The sequence below is a fragment of the Grus americana genome, chromosome 3 (genome assembly GCF_028858705.1).
Source record: "Grus americana isolate bGruAme1 chromosome 3, bGruAme1.mat, whole genome shotgun sequence".
In the NCBI taxonomy this organism is placed as follows: domain Eukaryota; kingdom Metazoa; phylum Chordata; class Aves; order Gruiformes; family Gruidae; genus Grus; species Grus americana.
This window is the reverse complement of record NC_072854.1, coordinates 5,562,182-5,584,984: the sequence shown is the minus strand read 5'-3', so window position 1 is coordinate 5,584,984 and position 22,803 is coordinate 5,562,182. Positions and strand designations below refer to the sequence as shown.

At 39.7% G+C, this 22,803-nt stretch overlaps 1 protein-coding gene across 2 annotated transcripts; it reads right to left on the bottom strand.

The window, feature by feature from the left end:
• Nucleotides 1-1,893: 1,893 nt before the first annotated feature.
• RHAG (Rh associated glycoprotein) lies at nucleotides 1,894-21,950 on the bottom strand. 2 transcript variants are annotated; one of them, XM_054821199.1, is made up of 11 exons: nucleotides 21,707-21,830; nucleotides 16,090-16,256; nucleotides 14,017-14,200; nucleotides 12,606-12,756; nucleotides 12,262-12,409; nucleotides 11,345-11,511; nucleotides 10,284-10,421; nucleotides 9,360-9,481; nucleotides 8,638-8,723; nucleotides 8,112-8,185; nucleotides 1,894-6,368 (listed from the first exon to the last, which is right to left on the bottom strand). In XM_054821199.1, the coding sequence occupies exons 3-11, from the start codon at nucleotides 14,178-14,180 to the stop codon at nucleotides 6,291-6,293; spliced, it is 1,128 nt and encodes a 375-aa protein (XP_054677174.1). In that variant the 5' UTR covers nucleotides 14,181-14,200; nucleotides 16,090-16,256; nucleotides 21,707-21,830; the 3' UTR covers nucleotides 1,894-6,290. The 2 variants fall into 2 exon arrangements, with proteins under 2 accessions (XP_054677174.1, XP_054677173.1); XM_054821198.1 differs by lacking the exon at nucleotides 16,090-16,256 and having other exon boundaries at nucleotides 21,707-21,950.
• Between the last annotated feature and the right edge of the window lie 853 nt (nucleotides 21,951-22,803).

Sequence of the window (22,803 nt, the reverse complement as noted above, 5' to 3'; positions counted from 1 at the left end):
GAGCCTTGTGTCCTTGACTCTTTAAAGTGTCAAGATCCCTGCAGAGAGTGACCAAAGGAGTAGGAGAGGAGTCAGACCCCCAGGGGATGGGAGTGCAGAGACCTAGAGTAAAACAGCATGGGCACCTGGCCAGGAGCCTGGAAGAGGAGCTAGAGCAAGCCTGCTCTTGTACCCGCTTGCCCCGAGCCTGCTGCTGCCCCTGGGGTCTCTGGAGGAAAGATCAGGACATTTCACCTACCTGAAAAGTGTCCTGGAAAAAGTCCAGGGCCTATGTCCAACTGTGTGCCAGTTGGCCTGTTTCTGCTCCACCTCCCCAAAGGAGGTAAAAAGGCACTGAGAATGTCATTCTTTCCACATATATCTGGGACTTAACTATTAACAAAAAATGAGTCAGATACTGACTCCTGAGATTGTCACAGACATGAGTGATAGGCTGTGTTTCTTCCCTGCTTGGGAACATTTCCCCTTGGCCTTATTTTGAAGTGGAGATTCAAGCTCTTGCTTTGGACCAATATTTGTGGCTCCTTCAAGGTCTGACAGGCAATGTCTCTAGACACACATCTTGAACCAGATGAGTTGTTTCTACAGTGTTTGTTAAGTTTATGATAGTCAAATACTTCACTGTTCTATGATGTTTTACATGATGCATGAGGAAAACTTGGCCAGGTTCTTTTAGGAACAGGAGAAAATTCTTGTGGTGCTTAGTTATCTCAGTGAGCAAGACTCAGTAGAGCAAGAGTAATTCTTTGCACTGTCCCAATTCTCCTCATCTAACATGAACTCAAGAAAAAAATACCCAAAACATATGCAGACATCTTGCTGGAAAATTGGGGGATCTGGTCACATTAGCTATGTCACCCATAATAGAGTAAGCATCTTTGCAGCTTTGAAGACAATGCTGGAGACAGTTTGATTCTAAAGTGGGAAAGTTGAGGGTTTTTTTTAAGAGTTCAATGGATCTCATCGATATGCATACTATTCTGAAGTAAATTAGTTCTTAGTTCCAAGTACAGGATTTCCTCTGGTACCCCAACATCTTTCCACAGTAGTTCTCAGTTGGGACAACATCTGTCATTTTCTTGCAGTAGGTTGTACTAGCATTTGTGTGCATCTCCGTGTGCGTGTCTGTATTTGGAGGAATGCGTGAAGAACCAAGGTCTGCCTTGGAGGTCAGGGAGGAGAAAGTGGTATTGTGTGGGTATGTGATCTGTGCAGTACCAGGCACTGATCCCTGGCCTGTTTGCTTGATGAGAAGATGCATAGGTGTAGGACACAGATGTGGCATTGGACTATTAATATATTTTGTGCTGAATGTACGCATTTTTTGTTTCTGCATCAGAAATACACCTGAGAAAAACTCTAGGGATGCAGTATAGTGTAAACTTTGTAAGGCTTTGGGTGGATGGAAAACCCAGTGGAGCGGAAGAGGTCTGAGATGGAAACCCCTAGGGGAGGGTGAAAGGTGAACTTCTGCAGGAGGCTTGTGAAGAAGAGGAAGAGCTCTCTTTTGGCAAGAGCCTCACCATACATAGTTTGTTAACAGGTTGAACCCAGTGAGAGAGGAAGAGGACTGTATGTCCCCAAGAAACATCAAAGAAATACAATTGATCATCTGGTCATTTAATTCATGCATTTAATCAGCAACAGATTTGGATACAAATGTTAAAAGAAATTTTGTAGGCAAATGTTCAGTAAATAGCTTTAAAAGAAATTTGCCTTTCAGTAATGAGATACAAAGATATTGCTCTGAAGGAGGTAGTACTGAAGACAGTCTTCAAAGTTATGATCATCCACTGGTGTTTTGGAAAAGGGCTGAATGTCAATAAGCTTGACCTTTGATTATTTTAAATAAGAAATAATTGCTAATTAGAGGAAATAATAATAAGACAAAACTTTTTATTTTTTAAGTCTAATGCCTTTGTTTAATTTCATTAAAATTTAATCTATCTGTATTTAGTCTCTTAAAAAAAACCACACACACACACACAAAAAAGATACACTGCATTAGAAAGATAAAATTTGTAGTTTTCAGTTAGAAAACCACCAATCCCAGTGAATTCTGTCAGTTTGACCTTTACAGAGAAAGAGATCTGTTTTCTGATTAGAACTAGGTACAGAAAATATCTTTTAAACAATGCTAATTTGAAAAATATGAACAGTCTCCTAAGGTTTCTTCTGAGAATGACAGTCTAAGAGCTTTCAACATCCTGATGGTGGAATCTAATTTCAAGTGGAAATTTACACACAGTTGCCATTTAACTCTTTCAGATTTTTTATGCACAGCTTAATAAGTGTTGATACTGAATAACTTTTTACTTACTTAAGCTTTTCATGTAAAAACAAGTCAAGGTGAGAACAAAGGTAAGACATTCAGTGGTTATTGGAGAGGATAAGACATTGTCAGTCTTTTATGAAAAAGAAAAGAAATGCTAGTCATCATGAACCTCTAATTTGGAGTAGTTGTACTTTAACTTTGGTTTACTTTTCAGTCCCATCCTCCACCCTATATCTCGTTTAACTCTTTCCTTTCCTTTCCTTTCCTTTCCTTTCCTTTCCTTTCCTTTCCTTTCCTTTCCTTTCCTTTCCTTTCCTTTCCTTTCCTTTCCACCAGTGTATGGCTCGTCATTGGTGAGCAAAAGGGTTCTCAGCAAAACATTTTAAGCTTCACTAAGTCTGGACAGCTCCCCATAGTGTCCAGTAACATATTACACCTAAGTTGTAAGTATGCACAAAAGAAGCTCTACTGACTCAGGGTATTCAAAGTTTTGATTAATTTGGAGATAACCAACTGAAGAAAATACCCTCAGACAGAGAACCAAATGCCACTGACCTCTGAAGTATGGAAGTGAGCGATCTTTGTGCACCTTCTGTTGCATAGAGTCTATTTGGATTGAAAAGCAGTCTGAAACATGCTGGGAAAATTCTGTGTCCAACCTTTTCATACAGGGTGGTCAAACCATAAGGCCTGGATTTATCTGTCTTGAGCTGAGGCACTTGTCTAAGGCTTCTGACCATGGGTAATGAGTGGATTTTGGGTTGTGCATGATCAGCAGCTCTCCACCATAGCAGGGTGGAGAGACCACAGGGAGACCACAGGAGGAAATCAAATATGCGTGGATGATCAAAGCAAGAGATTTGGTTTATTGTCTTGCTCTGGGCTGCAGTGATCTCTCTCAGGACTGCCTGATACCCAGACAGCCCTCATTGCAGGTTTTTTTTCATACCTTGTTGTCCCTTTTCCTATTTCTTTGCCTTCCCCATCTTTGCCCACTACTAATTAATTTTTTTTTTGTCTCAGATTTGCTACATCTGTACCTGAGTTTGGTATTTCAGCTATGCTTACAGGGGCACTGCTGGCCTTTCAAGTTTATGCTCTCCAGAAGGTCCCCAATTCTCCCCTACAATTATCTGTGCTATTAGGCCATTTCTCATATAACTCATTTTTCATGGTGTTACCTGTAATTCTTTTCAGAATGTTATATAGTTTCCTGTCACATCCAGCAATTTTCTCATACATTAGTCTGTAGTTTCTCACGTCCTGTTCATTTAACTTAACTTCACATGAGGGTTTAGTCATCTGGGTGCACTATGTTGTTCAAGAGGTCACTTCCAGTCTTATTTCATATTTGATGTTTTTACAACACATGCTTTTTACATTTTTAATTGTCCTAATGATTTTTCTGTATTATTCGCTAGTTTTTGAGTATTGTGAACATCAGAATGGACCTATCGAAGCTTTTTTCAGAGATGCATTTGTAATCCCTCTTCCAGTTGTTAAAGTCATATACTCCTCACATGGTTTTAGCCATCTAAAATATAGTTTCCCAGGCTAAGCTAGGCTTAGAACCATAGAATCATAGAAGAGTTTGGGTTGGAAGGGACCTTTAAAGGTCATCTAGTCCAACCCACCTGTAGTAAGTAGGGACATTTTCAACTAGATCAGGTTGCTTAGAGCCCTGTACAACCTGACCTTGAATGTTTCCAGGGATGGGGCATCTACCACCTCCTGGGCAACCTGTGCCAGTGTTTCACCACCCTCATTGTAAAAAATTTCTTCCTTACATCTAGTCTGAATCTACCCTCTTTTAGTTTAAAATCATTACTCCTTGTCCTATCACTACAGGCCCTACTTCCAGGGTCCTTCTTGGTCAAGAAGGAAACAAAGAATTTCCTGAAAATGATATCTAGGTTAGGTGGAATAAATCACCATGTAAAGGGATCTATATCCCTACTCTGTTTTTTAAGAAAACCTGAAGGACTGATTTCTCTGGAGGGTTAACCTTCTGAAAAAAGGCAGAGGACAATAATGAGTACTTAGTTGGTGAGAGTCTGGGATACTATGGAAAGATTATGAGAAACAGAGAACAAAACTGCATAGTTTATTTCCCCCCACCCCCCTTTTGTTTTAAAGGACTAAAGATAACTATTGAGGGCATCATTCTGAAAGATTTACTCACAGTGAGTGGTACTTTTTCACTCACTTTCACCTTTGTGGTCAACACTCACCATCAGTGAAATTACCTCACGGCTGTAGGTGAATGAAAGACCCTCTGAATCCCCAAGTAGGATTTTGAGGGGTGAACTTCGTATATCAAGGATAAGATTTTTACAGTCTGTAAAGCACTTCAATACTTTGTGTTTTTAAATTATGCACAAAATACTTCTAAAATCTTTACATAGGCAATATTTACATTGCTAAATGCTTTCTCAGGTTTTACAAAAATGATTGTGTGAAAGCTTTGAAAGGATAAAAGATGTCTTATAGCCAACAAGGTAGAAAAGAGTCAGACATTGCACATCTGCAAAAGAGCATAGCTGAACTAAAGTGTGTTACGACAAATGTATTTTCATTCATAGACAGAAATCTGACATATATAGCAGTATACAGCTGATATAACATACGGGACAGCCCTGCCTTATATTTTTCTAAAGTTTTTCAAGGAAAAATACATCAGCAGAACTGAAAATATCTGTGCTATTTTTATAAGAGGAGTTTTCACCTTAAATCTGATAAGTAAGAATTGAAATAAGATGCTAATATAAAAAAGTCTTGAAAGTTCATGCACTGTAGCTTGTCCTGAGACATCAGTGGTATCTTTCTGTGTCTGCATAATGCCTAGAGGCACTGTGATCCTTCTGTTAGATTTTCATCTCCTATCCATTGCTTCCCAATGCATCACCCCATGTAGGTAGGCACATATGTGTGACTCTGCTCCCAGCTGCTGTCATCTCACAGAGTTCCTTCAGATACCTCATTTTTTGTCTTTCTTAATTGGACAGCCATTATCATCACTTCTCAAGTGGAGCTAATTTACCTTAATTTAGCTTTAATTTTCTTCTTTATGCTTTCTCTTGTTTTAGGAGGCAATGACTTCAAAGATGGCAACTCACCGCACAGAAATTCTCCACTGGGTCTTCTGTAGGCTGAACATAGTTGCTTTCTGACCAATTCCTAACAGCTCATGCTTTTTCTTGGAGCTAGCTTTTGGTTCAGTTTATACCTATTCACATTACCAGTGCTAATATCCACTTATTGCTGTTGGACATAATAAGACATATCACATAATACTTCTATGTAATTACCCGTTTTTCACAGCTCCTACTTAATTCCCTTACTGTGTCCTTGAAACAGTCTAAATAAATCTATACCAATAATGACATTTTTCATCATTTCACTTTCTCCTCTCTTTTGATAAACATATTAACAAGGACTCTTGATACTATAACTCATAAATCGCTATATTCTGCACTTTTCCTTGAAAAGGATTTCAACATTTTGTTTCCTGTCATAACCAATCTTCAAAATATAGTACATTTTGTCCCCCACCCAAAAATAGGACAACACACTTTCTAAAAAAAGTTAATCTGGGATGCTCTGGTGAAAAACTTGTTAGAATCCAAATAAACAATATCAAGCCATTTCTTCTTGATTACCCATATGCAGTTGAAGGATGTGACTGTAACTCAGAAATCTTTCCTATCAGCCTATCCTGTAATAGGCTTGAAACACAAAGGTTGTTTCAATGGCTATATTGACTCAGTGACGACAAAAGGTAAAATACAGATAATTTTGTAGAGCAGTCTGTGGTGGGTATATTGGAAAGATCTAATTAATTCACCTGAGCTTAGCATAATGACTATATATCAAGTTTGTTTTATACTACAAAAATATAGCTATCTATAGCCCCTTCTTGAAAACCTAGTATGGTTAGGACAATACTTGGATGTTTTTCAGTTTTAGAAACTGAAAAGAGCATCATTAGGACAAATATTACAGCTGAATTATTTTTCTACATGGTGGCTTCAAATCTGCTGTGCTCATCATGGTTGTTGGAGTGAATTTCATGTAGTTTCTCCTCTTCTGGAACCTGCCATGAAATTCAGAGAAGAGTCAGTGGATGAGATACAAACTTTCTTTTGCTATAAAAGGAGACTAAAGTGCACTGAGAATGTAATTCTGTTTGTGTATATTATGTGTCTGTTTACTAACATTGACCCACCCTTACATGAACCACCAGTTCTGAATTCTGAGGGATGAATTCAGGGTTTTCTTAATAGAAGAATTCCTTAACACTGATGTTAGCTACAAGAGTGCAAAATTAATACCTGGGATTTTCAGAGACCTCTAAAGAAACAAGGTGACCGTCTCTAATGAAATGTGAATAATACTGTATGCCAAATATAAATTTCCCTTCCTATTACCTGATAAAGCTCACTTAGAATAGAATATTTCTGAGCAGTTCTACTGATACTGCAGGACCTTCAATTGAGGATTGTATTATTATCACTGGCCAACACAGGCTCTGAATTCTTCAGCCACACTTTAAAACTTTCCCTTTCCTAACATTTTTTATCATTTATATATGACAGCCTATATCAGGTCTTGCTGAAAACCAGTGCTTTGACTTTCCCAAGGTCAAACAGAAAATGACTTGCAGAGCTGTTGTTAAAAGTCATTTTTTTTCTGATTGTCATTGCTACAGCTGATCTTTTGGCTCAAAACTTCCCCTTAGACTCCAAACTTTCTTTCACTGAAAGCCAAGTTGTGTGGTTCATAATGGAGTTTAATTCATTAAAAACTAGTATCTCCTTTTGGGTTCACAACATTTTATTTACAAGGAATGTATATCATGTATTTCTTCTTGTCTTGCCTTTTTGAGTTTGTCCTGGCATAAAGGATAAAATTCAGATTGCCTAAATTAAGAACCTGTCATCAGTCTCTAATGAAGGGAGATGCAGAAAGCCCTCAAACAGTACAGGGATCTTCTTAGGTTAGTCAAGAGGAAAGGTATGTCTGAGTTTCTGCTCTGGGCTTGATTGTAGGCGTTAATCTCAGAGACGTATGTGGGACTCAACTGATCAAACTGATCTATGTTATAGAGCTCTACATTTGAGGTAGGCAATGAAAGGTCTTTCATTATCAGTGGGGAATATAGAGACTTTCAAGGTTTTAATTCATGTAACCTAAGATAGATCTGGAAGGATTCAAATGAACTGCAATCTAGGGCCATTTCTTCGTTGAGCGTAAAGGGAGCCTAGCAGGGCTATTTCAGATGTACTTGTTTCTCAGCCCCATTATTTGTGTCTTCATACATAAAACAATAGTGCCAGGAGGCCCGTCTTCTTCTGATAACCTCAGGAGTCAGATCATTCAACCATGAAGCAGAAGAGCTTCTGCTCAGCCTAAGGGAGACTTGTCCTACAAATACTGAAGAAGTACTCTAAATTTCATTCAATATGAAACTCTAGATGACACTAGAAAAGCAGTGCCATTTAGCCAAAAATGCAAATGTCATGTGTCTAAGCTACAAGAAGGAAGAGGATACCTGACACAGCAAGCACTTAAAAGAGAGATAAAGAGCTCCACTGAGGTCTCAATTTGTTGGCTCTATTTCTGCTTTTTGTTCAAGGTTAGTCCAATGTAAATGTCATGACTAGCTAGCAAATCCAAAAAAGATCCTGAAGGTCGTCTTGATAAATTCACAGCCTGAGGGAGAGCAACATTTTTGAAAGCTGACTCATGTGTGCAAACTGCAAACCCCAGGAGAGCAGTACTGGAGTGTGCTGTACATCTTCCAACATAATGAAAATAAAGGGAGGTTCTATCTTACCTCCCAATAAACAGAGTCATCAAAGCAGTTCTGGTCGGATGCTTGTCCAAAGAAGGGCAGCTTTAGAATACCACCTGAAGGAAAAAAAGCATCAGATGTTAAAAAATGGGCAAAATGCCCAAGGTGTGGAATTTTCTATTTCAGCCTGAATTTTTATTTGGAAAATATCCACAATCACATGGAAACATGTGACACCAAAAGGGATATGTCTTAATCTCAAACTAGTTTCTGTTCAGAATTTTAAGTGTCTGAATCTAGAGAAGTTCATCCAGAACATCTTACTATTCCTATATATACAACCCAGTATCTCTGAAGCATGATTCAGTAAGATATCTAGGCTCCATTTGAAGACAAAATTATTGGAAAACTGCTTTTCCATATTTAAGTTTCTGCCACTGTGCCATCCTGCATTATTACTATTTTTCTGTTTTGTACCATTCACATGAAATTGTTGATACATTGAGGTTCTCCATGAGCAAACCTCTAAATTCACATATATTTCAGTTGCTATACACATCACACTGACCTGTCAATGCTCCACCCACCAGTGCAATTCCAATTGTACTGCCCAGGGCAGCAGCCTGCTTGCCAGGAGTAAATCGGACACTTTGCCTGAAAAGGCAGAAAAATAAACCATTAACAATCAAAAAATTGTTACATTTTGAGACTGATAATTGCACTTGCTGTCTGCTGGACAGGATGGCTCATAGGAAAATACCCTGCCATTGCAGGATATTGCATTGTCTTGTACAAGACAGAAACCATGATTTTATTTTGGTTTTGTTTTAGGCTACAGAAAAAAACAAGTTACTTGAAAAGGTTATTAGTATCTTGCAAGCCTTTGTCAAAAATACTAACATTTCATCTTCTTGGAGTCTTTTAAGAGAGTGAAAATAGTCCATTTTGCCAATTTTCTTGGAAATCTTACCATTACCAGCACTGTAATTATAGAATCATAATAAAGATTCTTCTACATTTGAATGGTTCTGCATACTGCTTTTTATGATGTTTTTAATTTATTTATCTTTACTTGATCTTTTGATTTGGAACAAGCTTGGCATATAAACAGTGTGTGAAAGGCAGGATATCAAGAAGAGTCCTATTTAAACCAGAACACAATGTCTGATCATCAAATCAAAGATGCAGTTTCTGAATAAAAGTATCATAATTAGATCCAAAGAAGGTGGAAAATTAGTATAGACCTTCAAAAATCAATAAACTCCTTTCTCTCTTTTCTCTATAACTCACCTAGCTTCTTCTTTTATGGCAGTTACTATGATGCCAGCGATACCGCCCAGTATTCCAGGTAAACCATGTAAATTATGAACTCCACAAGTGTCTTGAATGTGCAGCTTGGATGCCAACAAAGGCTGAAATGAGGGGAAATACGAAGTTTATAGTGATTTTCCATTATCTCTAAAATGATATGCGAAAGAAACTAGTGCAGAAGCACAAGAAACAATTTAACTTATTTCATGCATGCAAAGTTTAGCTATAAAACCTGCTGTCTTTCCCTTCTCTGTGAAATTGTTTATATGCAGAGAAAACCAAGTATGTACATATAGTGATACAAATGTCCAAGCTACCATCATAAATATAACGGTACAAACCACATGACAGTCCACTGATAATCCTAATCTTTTCAGCCACTGCAGCAAAGGTTGAGAGAGGTGGCTAAGTAACATATACACGCCTGTTCCGAGTCTGCTGGTCAGGTATTTTCTTCCAGAATGTTTCTCCATCAGGAAATGGCAGTTTAAACAGTTTTAGTCAGAATATTTTGTTTCTACATTTTGCACATGAAAGAATTCCATTTTAGACTTCAAAAGTATTTTTTGATTACAGACCTATTTAGAAATTGAATTGTAATTGATCCTATTTCACTGAAACTTGAGCTTGGAGTAAAATTCTGGCAGCTCCTTGAACAGAAATCCAGACTTTAACGAACTCTAATGTCTTCATGATCTCTGTTTTTAGCTAGGTGATGAACTGAAGTTAGCTTGTAAGCATATATTTAAATCACACTGATTTTAAAATAACCGTTATCTAGAGCTTTCTATCCTTACTGTATCAGCCAGCTTCTAAATTCCCTTTCTATCAAACCAAGGGAGCTCCAGTAAAGCCAAAGAAGCAATAAGTAAATGAGAGCAGACGTGGGTCCTCAATACTTACAGTCAGGAAGTGGAACCCAAGGACGGAGATGATTCCAGCAATGATCCCAATGCACATGGCAGCAAAAGGGTGGATCGACAGGTCAGCACAGGTACCCACTGCTACTCCTCCTGCCAGGGTGGCATTTTGAATGAGAACCTGCAAAGAGTATACAGAGGTGGAGATGATCTATGTGGAACAGAGGCTTGTTTTAGGGCTGAGTGACTTTGAAGGCTTTTTTTTTTTTTTTTGCATACAGGAGTTTTCCTTTTCTTCAGGTGAGATTTTTTCAATGAAGAATGAACAGGAATTTAAAATAGGGTTCCCTGTTACATGTTCAGGGTGTTGGTTTGAACCTGATCTAATCCAGTTTAACTGAGGCCAGTTTATAGAAGTCCAACTTCTGCAAAGTCACTAAAACTTGTCTGACCTCTCAAGAAGCCAGGCTGAGCCAGTGAGAACTGCCTCCTGCAACAGCAGCAGCAAATTCTGCAAGCTCATTGAAATGTGTCTGCTCAAGCTGGGCTTAGATAAACACTGCAACTGCTGGAAAGATGTAGGTGAAAACATAGGGCTGGATTTTAGGGCAAGGAGATGAAAGGTTGGCAGCCTGGCAGCCCCAACCTAGTTTGGCTTTGCCTGTTGTGCACCTGCATTGTGAGACTGCCAGGGAATCTCTCAAGGTTGTTGCCTTGAGAGACCCATTTTGGCTATTGCAATATGGTAACTCACATAGGATCCCTTTGGAACAAGACCCAAAAGTCCACCTGAGTGTTGGACTAATGTGTCCATGGTCCAGCAGGTTCTATGGACAAGAGAGAACAAGGGACCAGGACCATCGCTATAATGTCTAAGAGCTTTTCACTCTCCAGATGCAGTGATCCCACTGAGGAATCACCACATACCAGAGCAGGGTGGGTTGCCTCAGGACCCAATCTTACATTATAGTTTTTAGAAATGTAATAGCTCTAATTTTGCTCACAGTATGAGCAAAGGCTCCAGAGAGCTCACAGACATTGGGAATCTGCCTAATCATCCTTGCTATAGAGGAGTGATTTGATTTAACAAGGTGTGATTCTCACCATACTGAATTTGCCCCTTTGATCCACCAAGCTGGAGAGGGCAAACGTTACGACAGCACATGCAGCCAAGGAATAGTAAGTGTTGATAATGGCTTTCATCTGGTGAATTGTATCAGATGCAATGGCAGAGTTAAAACTGGGCCAAAAAAGCCAAAGGAACAGGGTACCTGGATCAAAACGAAAAAAGACTATTCAGTTACAAGGGATATTTCAATGTGAAAGATCCAACACAACAGAACTAGCCAGAAGAAATGAGGGAGATGATCAATAAGAAACTTGAAATAGCCAAAATGCTGAAAAAAAAAATAGATTATGCAGAAGCTTTTGACACTGGCAGCTGGGATTTTGACACGTTGTCTCTGCCAAATCTTACTGGAAGACTTTAACACATTGTGACCTTTTGTCATGCCCCACTCACTGCCAGAGCTCACCACCACTGTGAAAACCATACCAGAATAGGATGCATTAGCAAGACAGTTCACATGCAAATTCTTTGTCATCTATTGATAGAACTGGTAGTTTTAGCTGGTGAATTGATCTATGAATAGATCTCACAGGCAGATAGATGTATGGTTTCTAACATTCATTAACGGGACAGGCACAGCTCAATACTTTTAATTATGGCCAATTTGTATGGAAATATAGAACCTTAGAAGATTTAACAAGAAGGGAGTCACCACAAATGCATAGTGAAAATGCATCTTTAATTTGATTTTTCCTTTTTTTTTTTTTTAAACCAAGGGAAAACTGTAAATATATGTGTGTCACTGAAAACATTGTGCATGCATCAGCCAAAAAAATATGCCCCTAGGAGTGTACTTGAGAAAATAAATGCAGTGTAATATTAAGCAATCATTAAAACATAGGGATGAAAGATGGATGAACAACTGATCAACACTCACTATTACTTCACTTACCAATCATGGCAAACATGTCCGAATGATAGGTAGATTCTTCATTTTCATGTTTGTTTTTCAAACCAGGACGATACAAGACTAGGGTTACGGCCAAACCAAAATAAGCTCCAAAAGCATGGATAGTCATTGAGGCTCCAACATCTGTGGCCTGTAATAGGGACCCAAAATAATGCTGCAGATTTTATACACCATAAAGATGAGGATTTAATGAAAGAGAAGTCTGGATGACTTCAGTGGTTTATTTTCTATGGTAGAAACTAGAACCTAGAATATGTAGACTGGAAGTATTACAAAGTGAAAGCATTTGTTATAAAGAGAAAACAATTATTGCTAAATGGTTGTACCTGAAGTATTTCTGTAACTAGGTGCTCGTTGCATGCAAAGATTGTGATCTCCAGAACTGTCAAGATTAGCATCTGAACAGGACTTGTTTTCCCCAGGACTGCTCCAAATGAAATCAAAGCAGTTGCTGTACTGAAGTCTGCATTTATCATGCTGAAGTTAAGAAAACGAATAAAACCAAAACAAAGCAAAACAAAAACCACAGGGAAAAAGAAAATCAGTTTGAAGAAATCTGAAATAAGGCTGTAATATCAAACCTGTCATATCATCAAAATGATAGGGCTTTAACTCTTCAAATATAAAATTATCAACATCATCGTTATGGATGAAAATTAAATCAAACCTTTCCAGATGGGTTTTGTAGAGGTCTTGCCAGCTACTGAGGAAAAAGTGTGGGAGGATTACCTCCTGCTTAAACCATACATGTGCTTAGCTGCTTGAAATTACAGTGAAAAGTCAGATGAGATATGTATTGCAGATGTGCAGGGATATTTCCAGCTCTGACTGTCACTTGAACTCCAAAGATGACAGGGCACTCATAGCTTTGGTGATACGGTTTATCTCATTTCAAAAGCCTTTCAAGCCTTTCTGTCACTGTGCGTCATGTTTGCAGTAGCTGTCAGGAAGGACTGGTGTTAACAGGTTATGGGGAATGGCAAAGATAAATAAAACAACAAATTGGTCAAAAACTTGCAGCACAGAGGGGCACTAACTTAGGGTCCCTCTACAAATGCCTATCTGTAAGCATTAAGGAGCTACTTATATTATTTCTGCTTGTCCTTCAGTAATGTTTGGATGATTTTCCTTTCAAAATTGTCTACAAGTTGTCTCAGAAAACAGAACTGCAGATGTGGAAAACACTCTGAGATCTTGGTAGAAGCAGGACAGATGAATGGGAGGAGGACTAAAAGTATCTAGAGACATTGCTCATGAGGTCTCTTATTCCATGACTGGGGTCACTGCAGTATAGTGCTCATGCACATCATTCCTTGAGAATTAGGAGAAAACTTCATGAGTGGATAGACACACTATTCCAGCCTTTCTTCTGTGACACCATGTGCCATGGAAGGACAGATCCTTTCATGCCTGCTGGATGCAGGAGGTGCTGTGCTACTGCTGGAAATCTTCCAGCTTCCACAGCTCCAGAGGTTCAAAGCAGTTTTTCTACACGACCTATGGCCCACATGTAACGTAACACCTCACATTTCATCACACCCTTTGGTTCCCTTGGCCCAGTGCACCAGGTGTTGCCCCTTTAGAGGTGAAGGGCAGATGAATGGTGAGAGGTAGACAGTAAGGCTCAATCAAATTTCAGTGAACTTAGAAGACTGATCCCACAGATGATGCAGTTTACCACTTCTCCTGATATCTTAAAGGATATAGAAGTGTCAATTTTGTTAAATTTGCATGTACCTTTTAATATCAACACGAATTTTCCCTTCTTTCATGTGCCAAAATCCTTGCATCAGGGTTCCCCACTGGAGGCCGAAGGCAGCAATGAGCATGTTGATACCAACACTGCTGAATCCATATTTCTTCAGAAAGGTCATCAGGAAACCAAATCCAACAAATATCATCACATGGACATCCTGAAAGACTGAAGAGAAAACATGTCTGCGTAGCGACTATGAAGGAAGGCAGGCTAGGGACAAATGAGGTTTTAATAAAAGAGTTCCGAACTCATGTCATCAATGTGACCCATCCTTTGCTACCTCACGCCCAGTCTACTAGTTGAAGATTGAGTGTCTGGAAAATGCAAGACCCAATTATTGATTTTATTCCTTGCTATATCATCATGCAAATAACACCAGATATCTATAATAGCAAATTTAATGTGTCTGGAACTGTTCTCTGTGTGTGAAGCTACTTGGAACATCATGGCTTCATGTCCTTACAGAAAACTTCTCTTCTCCCTCAAATAAAGGTTGTCATGTCCAGCGTGTTCTGCCTAACTCCAAAACTGTACATGGGATTTGTTTGGTAGAGTGCTAGTTGTCCCATTGCAAAGATATACTTGTGATACCTAAAAATTACTGTACAAGAGATTGATTTCTTTGCCTGGGTAAAAGAAAAAGGTACTTAAGGTAGTGTCTGAACTAGTAAATTAATATTTCTAATCAGCATATACTTCAAATATGCTTTTTTATTTTTTCAAATAGGAATTTTGTTAAAATATGGCTAGTTAATTTTCTACTTTTTTAAGTGTTTTTTTTTAATTTGCTTTTTTAGACTTTTTGATACAAACTGAGTTTATCACAACATGGATATTTTATATTTTAAAATATTTTTTTTTCTCAAATCTTTTATGTGTTTTAAAGGACTGCACACCAAACAGGTTTGAGTCCTGTGATTAAAGTTTTTTCTCTAATCTTATTGCTAATAAGAACCTCAGTATAGAGAAACTATTTCTTTTCATTTCTATTTCATTGCCTCTTACATGCAACATGCGGGAAAGACTTGAGACATTGAACTGGTTAGTATAATATTTGGCTTGAAGTTACATTTTCCAGTTACGTACTTTGAGCATTCCTAGTTTTGCTATATGCATTACCATGTTTAGCCAAAAGAGGGCCCAGAAGTATAATAAGTTACTGGAGATTCCTAACAAAATCTAATTCTTTGCATTGTCATATTCCAGCCCTGTCCTAGCACCTACATACATACATGTAGTAAGATCCTTTACGTTGGGCTTCACACATCTAAGAAACCGCATGGAAATGCAGGAGATTTGCAGACATCCCCAGCCCTTTTTCTTCCTCTTTAGGCTGCACATTTTCACATTTATTGCCTGATTTCAGTAATAGCCTGTGATGGGATTTTTGAGGTCCTGCAGTCCTTTGGAAGCAACTCTCCTTCCAATGTGTTGGAAAACATGTAGCAGTGGTTAGTGCCCATTAGGCTGAGAGTGGAGAGCCTTCCCAGTGTTCCTCTAACACCACCCTGATGATCTCGGGTACAGGTGATCACCCACCTGTTTTTTTTTTTTAAGTGGTACAAAAATATGTTGGCAGGTCACATGAGAAAGCTCTTCTTAAATAAAGGAAGGAGTAACCCAAGATCTCTTACCCTCTTTTTTTTGAGGATAAGTGGAAATCGGATGCTGAACAAGCCTTTTTCACCCCTTTAAAAAATAATTTTCTATGAGTGACCATTGACCCAGTAACCTGTGGGATCAGCACTGTTGCATTTGAGAAGTGGCCTGGGTTATTTGTCTGACTCTTGTAAAACTACTTTATTAAAAGCTTGTTAATGTTTTTACAAAACAAAACCAAACCAAAACAGAACTAGAGGGCAAATCCAGAAAAGCTGCACAGCAATGTCTACAGAAGTAGCCTTTTTGTTTGGTTTTAGCAGAAGAAAATGGAAATATATTAAATAAAGTCTTAGCATGACAAGTCAAAGTGATATACAACTTCAACAGTTTTCAGTTTATATCACACTTGAGTTTCACGCACAAAATGAGGAGTACATTTGAAAATTACTTACTTCTGCTCTTTCTATTATTTAATGAGCCTATGCCATGGACTTTCCAATAAAGTTTTAGTTTTGCCCATTCAGGGTAGTCAGCTCCAGGTAAGAAAGTTTTCCCAGTCTCCCAGAGGAGTTGTAGTTTGTTGGCATTCAGCACATTACTTGCTCTTGTTTGCAATCTCCTGTTAAATCATTGCAGACAAAGCAAGTAAATTGTTCTCATCAAATCAATCCCATTCATGTATCCAACATCTCAGTAAATCATGCCTAGATTAGTAAAAGATGCTTTACTGCTTAAGTAACCTGACTCTACACATGAGCAGAAGAACAGGTTTCAAAGGCACGTTAATGACTGAGGAGTTTAATTCTCAGTGCCCATCAACAGGGTTTCTGCATGCTAAGGTCTCTTTTGAAAGGTGCTTTTAGAAATCTTACCCCAGCCCTGAAGATTAGAAGCAATTCTGTTTGAAACAAGCAGCTGGTTGACATGTAATCCTGGGTCCTCCTGAGAGCTAGCCAGGATTCATATAAATGTTTTAAAGCTGTCTGGACTTACTTACACTAAAGATTAAAAGTCCTGGTTAGAACTAGGTTAATTCATAGATGTTGAGGACAAATTTAAACCAGTCTAGCCTATACCTTGTGCTTTAACTACCTCTTATGCATCCTTTTGAAGAAGAGTAGACTTGGAATGATTTCAAAGGATGGAGAAAACAACATGATTTGAAATAAACTGTTTCAGTAACTAGTTGTGTTTAACAAGACATAGTACTTCTATTCTGTGTGACAGGAAAATAAAGATTGTGAAAAACTCTCCAGCAGATCCTGAACAAAACTGCTGCATGTGATTCTGCAAAGCTTCCCAAGACCAACATAATAATTCCACTGCAAGGTCTCTGCATGGTGGTCAGTCTCAATGCAAAGATGTTTGTGGCATCTAGGTTTATATTAAAACTGATTTTGCTCTACTTAAAGGACTAAACTGTAGAACTCTGAACAAGGGGGTGCATAAGTTTTCCTAAGCCATGAGTCATGGCTTGCTCACAGGACATTACATAAGGATACCAGTACTAAAGAAAAACCATCACAGGCCCTTGTTCTCCAATTCTAGTGGCATGGCACACCTGAAGTTGTCCATCCAATTCGCCATGCCTGTACTTGGATCCACCAGAAGTATTTGAGAAGTCTCCATCATATTTGAGAAGTCCTGGCAGTCCGGCGAAGTTCCCACTGACTGGAAGAGGGGGAACATAACCCCCATTTTTAAGAAGGGAAAAAAGGAAGACCCAGGGAACTACAGGCCTGTCAGTCTCACTTCCATGCCTGGCAAGATCATGGAGCAGACCCTCCTGGAGACTATGCTCAGGCATATGGAAAATAAGGAGGTGATCTGTGACAGCCAACATGGCTTCACTAAGGGCAAATTGTGCCTGACAAACTTGGTGGCCTTCTATGATGGGGTTACAGTGTTGGTGGACAAGGAAAGAGCGACAGACGTCATCTACCTGGACTTGTGCAAGGCATTTGACACTGTCCCGCATGACATCCTTGTCTCTAAATTGGAGAGACATGGATTTGATGGATGGACCACTCGGTGGATAAGGAATTGGCTGGATGGTCGCACTCAAAGAGTTGTTGTCAACGGCTCAATGTCCAAGTGGAGAACAGTGACGAGTGGTGTTCCTCAGGGGTCGGTATTGGGACCGGCACTGTTCAACATCTTTGTCAGCGACATGGACAATGGGATCGAGTGCACCCTCAGCAAGTTTGCTGATGACACCAAGCTGCGTGGTGTGGTTGACACGCTGGAGGGAAGGGATGCCATCCAGAGGGACCTTGACAGGCTGGAGAGGTGGGCCCATGTGAACTGCATGAAGTTCAACAAGGCCAAGTGCAAGGTCCTGCACGTGGGTCGGTGCAATCCCAAGCACAACTATAGGCTGGGCAGAGAATGGATTGAAAGCAGCCCCGAGGAGAAGGACTTGGGGGTACTGATTGATGAGAAGCTCAACATGAGCCTGCAGTGTGTGCTTGCAGCCCACAAAGCCAACCGTGTCCTGGGCTGCATCAAAAGCAGCGTGATGAGCAGGTCGAGGGAGGTGATCCTGCCCGTCTGCTCCGCTCTTGTGAGACCCCACCTGGAGTACTGCGTCCAGCTCTGGGGGCCCCAGTACAGGAGAGACATGGAGCTGTTGGAGCAAGTCCAGAGGAGGGCCAGGGAGATGATCAGAGGGCTGGAGCACCTCTCCTGTGAGGACAGGCTGAGAGAGTTGGGATTGTTCAGCCTGGAGAAAAGGCGGCTCCGGGGAGACCTAATTGTGGCCTTCCAGTACCTGAAGGGGCCTACAGGAAAGCTGGTGAGGGACTGTTTATCAGGGAGTGTAGTGACAGGACAAGGGGTAATGGGTTCAAGCTGAAGGAGGGCAGATTTAGATTAGGTGTTAGAAGGAAATTCTTCCCTGTGAGGGTGGTGAGGCACTGGACCAGGTTGCCCAGAGAAGCTGTGGCTGCCCCTGGATCCCTGGCAGTGTTCAAGGCCAGGTTGGATGGGGGCAATGTGGTCTAGTGGAGGGTGTCCCTGCCCATGGCAGGGGGGTTGGAACTAGGTGATCTTTGAGGTCCCTTCCAACCCAAACCATTCTCTGATTCTATGATTCTAAGTAGCTATAACACAAAGCTATGCTTTGGGAATGATCTCAGCTCAGCCCCCCCTTACCTGAGTGTAAAACTATGGTGATCCTCAATTATTATTTTCATCTTTCTTCAGTCCAAAAATACTGAAACCGTTTGGATTCATGGTGCTGAGGTATTTAAGGCATCTAAAAACAGGCCCTGCACTGCAGTTCTTAGCATGTAACTTGGCTTCTGGATGAGACAACTAAATCTATGAGGTTAACATCCCTGGGGGTGCCATGGGAAGTAGTTTGAACCAGTCATTTTGTGAACTCAGGGGAAGTCCTGGCTCAGGATATGTCCTAATACATTTATAAAACCATAGCATTAACTTTCTGCCAGGTCCTCAGGCAAACTGTGCTTTTGTGTGCACTTTGTAGACAGGGAAGTTTGAGAGGAAGAGAGCCTAAAAGTGAAAATACAGGTATTAGGAATTCCTGCTTTTATTCCACTTCTTTATTGTGAATGAGATCCATCAACTTTTAGGTCAGCATCTAAAAGTCCCGCATTACATCTACAGTGTTTGCTTGGTTTATGTCTCTACTGGTAAACCGAACAGCCTGGCCAAAAGACAAATGGCATAGGTTGACTTACATCTGCGCAGCTACATGATTTTCTCTCCCAAAACACTGTTCCCACCTGTACTATTTATTAAGACTAGTCCCTTATCTATGCTACGCCTAAAGCCATACCTAGGAGGAGGTCAAGGTGCTGGTGTGCATGAGCCGAAACCATGCCAGAAGCTTGCTAGCAGTTTAATAGTGTGGGCAGCTGGGGGAGAGTATATATATAGTGATATATACCAAAATATATCAATATATTGATATATATTGATATCAATACCATATATATATATATATATGGTATAACGGGCATACACTGCCTGTCAGAAAGGCATGGCAGACAGCTGGCAATTTCTCCCACATATTTTAGACACTGGTATTAGGGAGGACATAACTATAGGTGATTCTTAACTGGATAGATTACATTTAAAGGCCTATATCGTAGTGTTAATATTTGGTGAGAAGAATCCTTTTCTCTGTGATGTTGATGAGGCTCATGCCTTCTCTCTGATGCCTTTTTAAAATGGAGATATTAAATTAATAAACAGGGCTGCACAAAAGGGCAGGGAGAGGGCTTTGTTAAGTGCGAGAACAGCCTATCCCGGTAGCTCCCCAAGGAACATGGTACCCACGGTGATGCGTATGGTACAGGCAATCTCCATCCAGAAGACTCAAGATTTACTAAGAAATGCACCACAATTCTGTAAGGGGCCACTGAGGACTATTAAATTACTGGCATAAGCATGAGGAGCCCATGCGCCTTTCTTCATTTGCCTTGCTAAGGGGGACTCCAAGAAAATGCAGGTCATTTTAGTACCAGAGCCAGCAGTTATTCAGACTGGAGAAGGTCATTTTCCCTGTTCTTGCGGGGCAAATAGACCTTAATCTGAGTCTGAAGGACCTGTGTCCTAGATAGCATCCTTCTGGCTTACCAAATTATACAAAGATGCCCAAAACACTATTGTTCTGTGGCTGTATCTGTTGTTGTTGTGTTGTTTTGGGGTAGAGTCGGAGAAGAGGTAGGTGGACAGGTGTTTTAGGCAATAACAGTACCAGAGTAGAATTATCTGTGCTGTTAAATTATTAGTGTCGTCTCTGGCCTAAACCAGCTGTCACCTCCTGGGTGGCAGTGGCCTAAGGGTCATTCCCAATATGACATCTAGTCAAGGCCACCTAATTTAGGAGCTGGGGTAGTTCAATATCATGGACATGGTATTTCTGTGTCTCAGAAGGACAACAGGCTCTGGCATAGCCTAAGATATTGTCTCTCGGGGATACTGCTGCATCTCAGTGGAGTTAACCCAAATGTGAGTATTTAGCCCCTGATGTTCATCAGTGGACTTGCTTCTGGAGCTGAATAATGCTGTGCATTCACTCTTCTCTCAACTGGACAATGCTCTGAGTGATAATACACAACACAAGACTACGAGGGAGTGAAGTGACCTCGGGATCATATTGCACAGTAACAGTCACTGAAACGTCAGTTAGAATGAGACAAAAAGGGATACATTCAAAATTACATGGGTACTACATACAGGCAAGGAGTTCTCTACCCTTATAATAATCGTTAAGAGAATTGCAATCAGGGCTACAAGTTGTTAAGACAGCAGAGCCAAGAAAACAAACCACAAACCTTCAATATTGCCAACAAAATACAGGCTGCCGCTCTGCGGACTTATTTTTCTGTTTATTTACAACAGTCTGATCTTTGCATGAGGAGGAGAAGGGTGGGAGATGTTAGCAACTACTTCTCAGGCCAAAAGCTTTTTCCCTGAACTTCATCAAGTGTTTGCAGAACAACAAATTGACAGAAACATTTGCAGGCTAAACCATTACTGTCTAAAACTGAGCCACAGCTTTGAAAGGTAGGAGGGGGTTATCCACATTGTGACGAAAGGTATTGCCCTTTGTGGACTCCAGTTTCTGCAAAAATATTTTGTAACAATGATGAATATGCTGCCCAATTTCCATGCTCTCATAAGACAACCTATTGAAACCTGGATGATAGTATTGAAATGTTCAGTTTCATTATTTGATACAGTAATCAGGATAGAAGCACTACCATCCATTTCTAGAAAATGCTAGAATTGTTAAAAACAATTCATATTTTTCCAAATTTTAACCTGCTATGCAAACACTAGAACTATTTTCAGGACTCTTCTCTCCCAGAACAGCTAACTTCTTAGCAGTTAGCTACTTTCAGAATTTTGTATGTGTTCAACTTGAATTTGTCTTTGAAGCCTGCTTCTTTCACACCTCAGAAAAAGTTTGTTTGCCCCAAAGCATGCCTTTCTTTTCTAGCTTTATTGGTAGGTCTCATAAGTTATTCAGAAATCTTGCTTAAGATCAGTTTAAAGAAATTCTAACTCCCATAAATCTTAGACATCAACACTTACGTGGGTATGAAGTTTGAGAGGCATCACTGTTGTCATATTCCACAAATATCCCAAACAGAACAATGATGATCACTTCCAGAAGAAGAGCCACGATCGAGAACTTGAACCTCATGTTGGTGTCAAGGGCTGAAGGCATTACAGGAGGGCAGGCGGCTGTCAGAGCCTGATAAAGGACGCTTGCCTTCAGCGGAGCTGCCGAATTCAGTGGATCTGGGTGATACAGCAAAACAAACAACAACCAAAAAAAAGAAACAGAGAGACAGGCGAACACATTGTCACGCCCACTATGGGAGGGAAACAGTATGGGTCAACATAGCAATTTCTATTTCCCAGGTTATTTCTGTGCGTGAAATGCTGGCTTAAATATTTTTTCAATATGGAACGCAAACCGGCTCATTTAGCCACAGATTTGCTTCTCACTGTCTTTTATGCATTTTAAAAAAAGGAAATAACCTAAAAGAAAATGTCACAGAGCCTGGTTTGCCGCACATAGTAAGGAACACAGTGACAGTGAATTGTGTTTCCTGTTGTCAATAATTTCTTCGAAATGCAGCTTTCATTTTAAAAGGTAAACAATTTTTCACCTTATATGAAACATGGATAATCTCCTATCTCTTCATATAGGATACGATAAACAGAGAGAATCTCTTTCAGCAGGCTGAAGAAGTACTTGTTCTTATTTCACAGTGAATGAAGTACTCAGAGCACAATTTCTCATTGTGAAGCCTTATTTAAAAAGAAAATAATTATACTTCTTCATAAGAAAAAAGGATATTCCTAGTTGTTAAAAAAAAAGCTGTGGATTATTAAAAAGAGGTATTTGAAAAAACAACTAATTTTTTCAATTTTAATTCTTGCTTTTTGCATTTCCCTTAGCTCGGAGAATGCAAATAGATCAGAGACCAAGTATCTTAAATGCTTTTAAAAATCTCAGTTTGTAAACTTTCTCAGGAATGAAGGAGCAAACTAAATTTCATTTAGATTACTGTTGGATGATCACTTATTCTTGAGATTCACATTGCTTGTCAAAATGATTCTTAAAAGTTTTACGGATAAAATATTTTATTGTTGTGATATTGAGTAACTTGGCCTCTCTT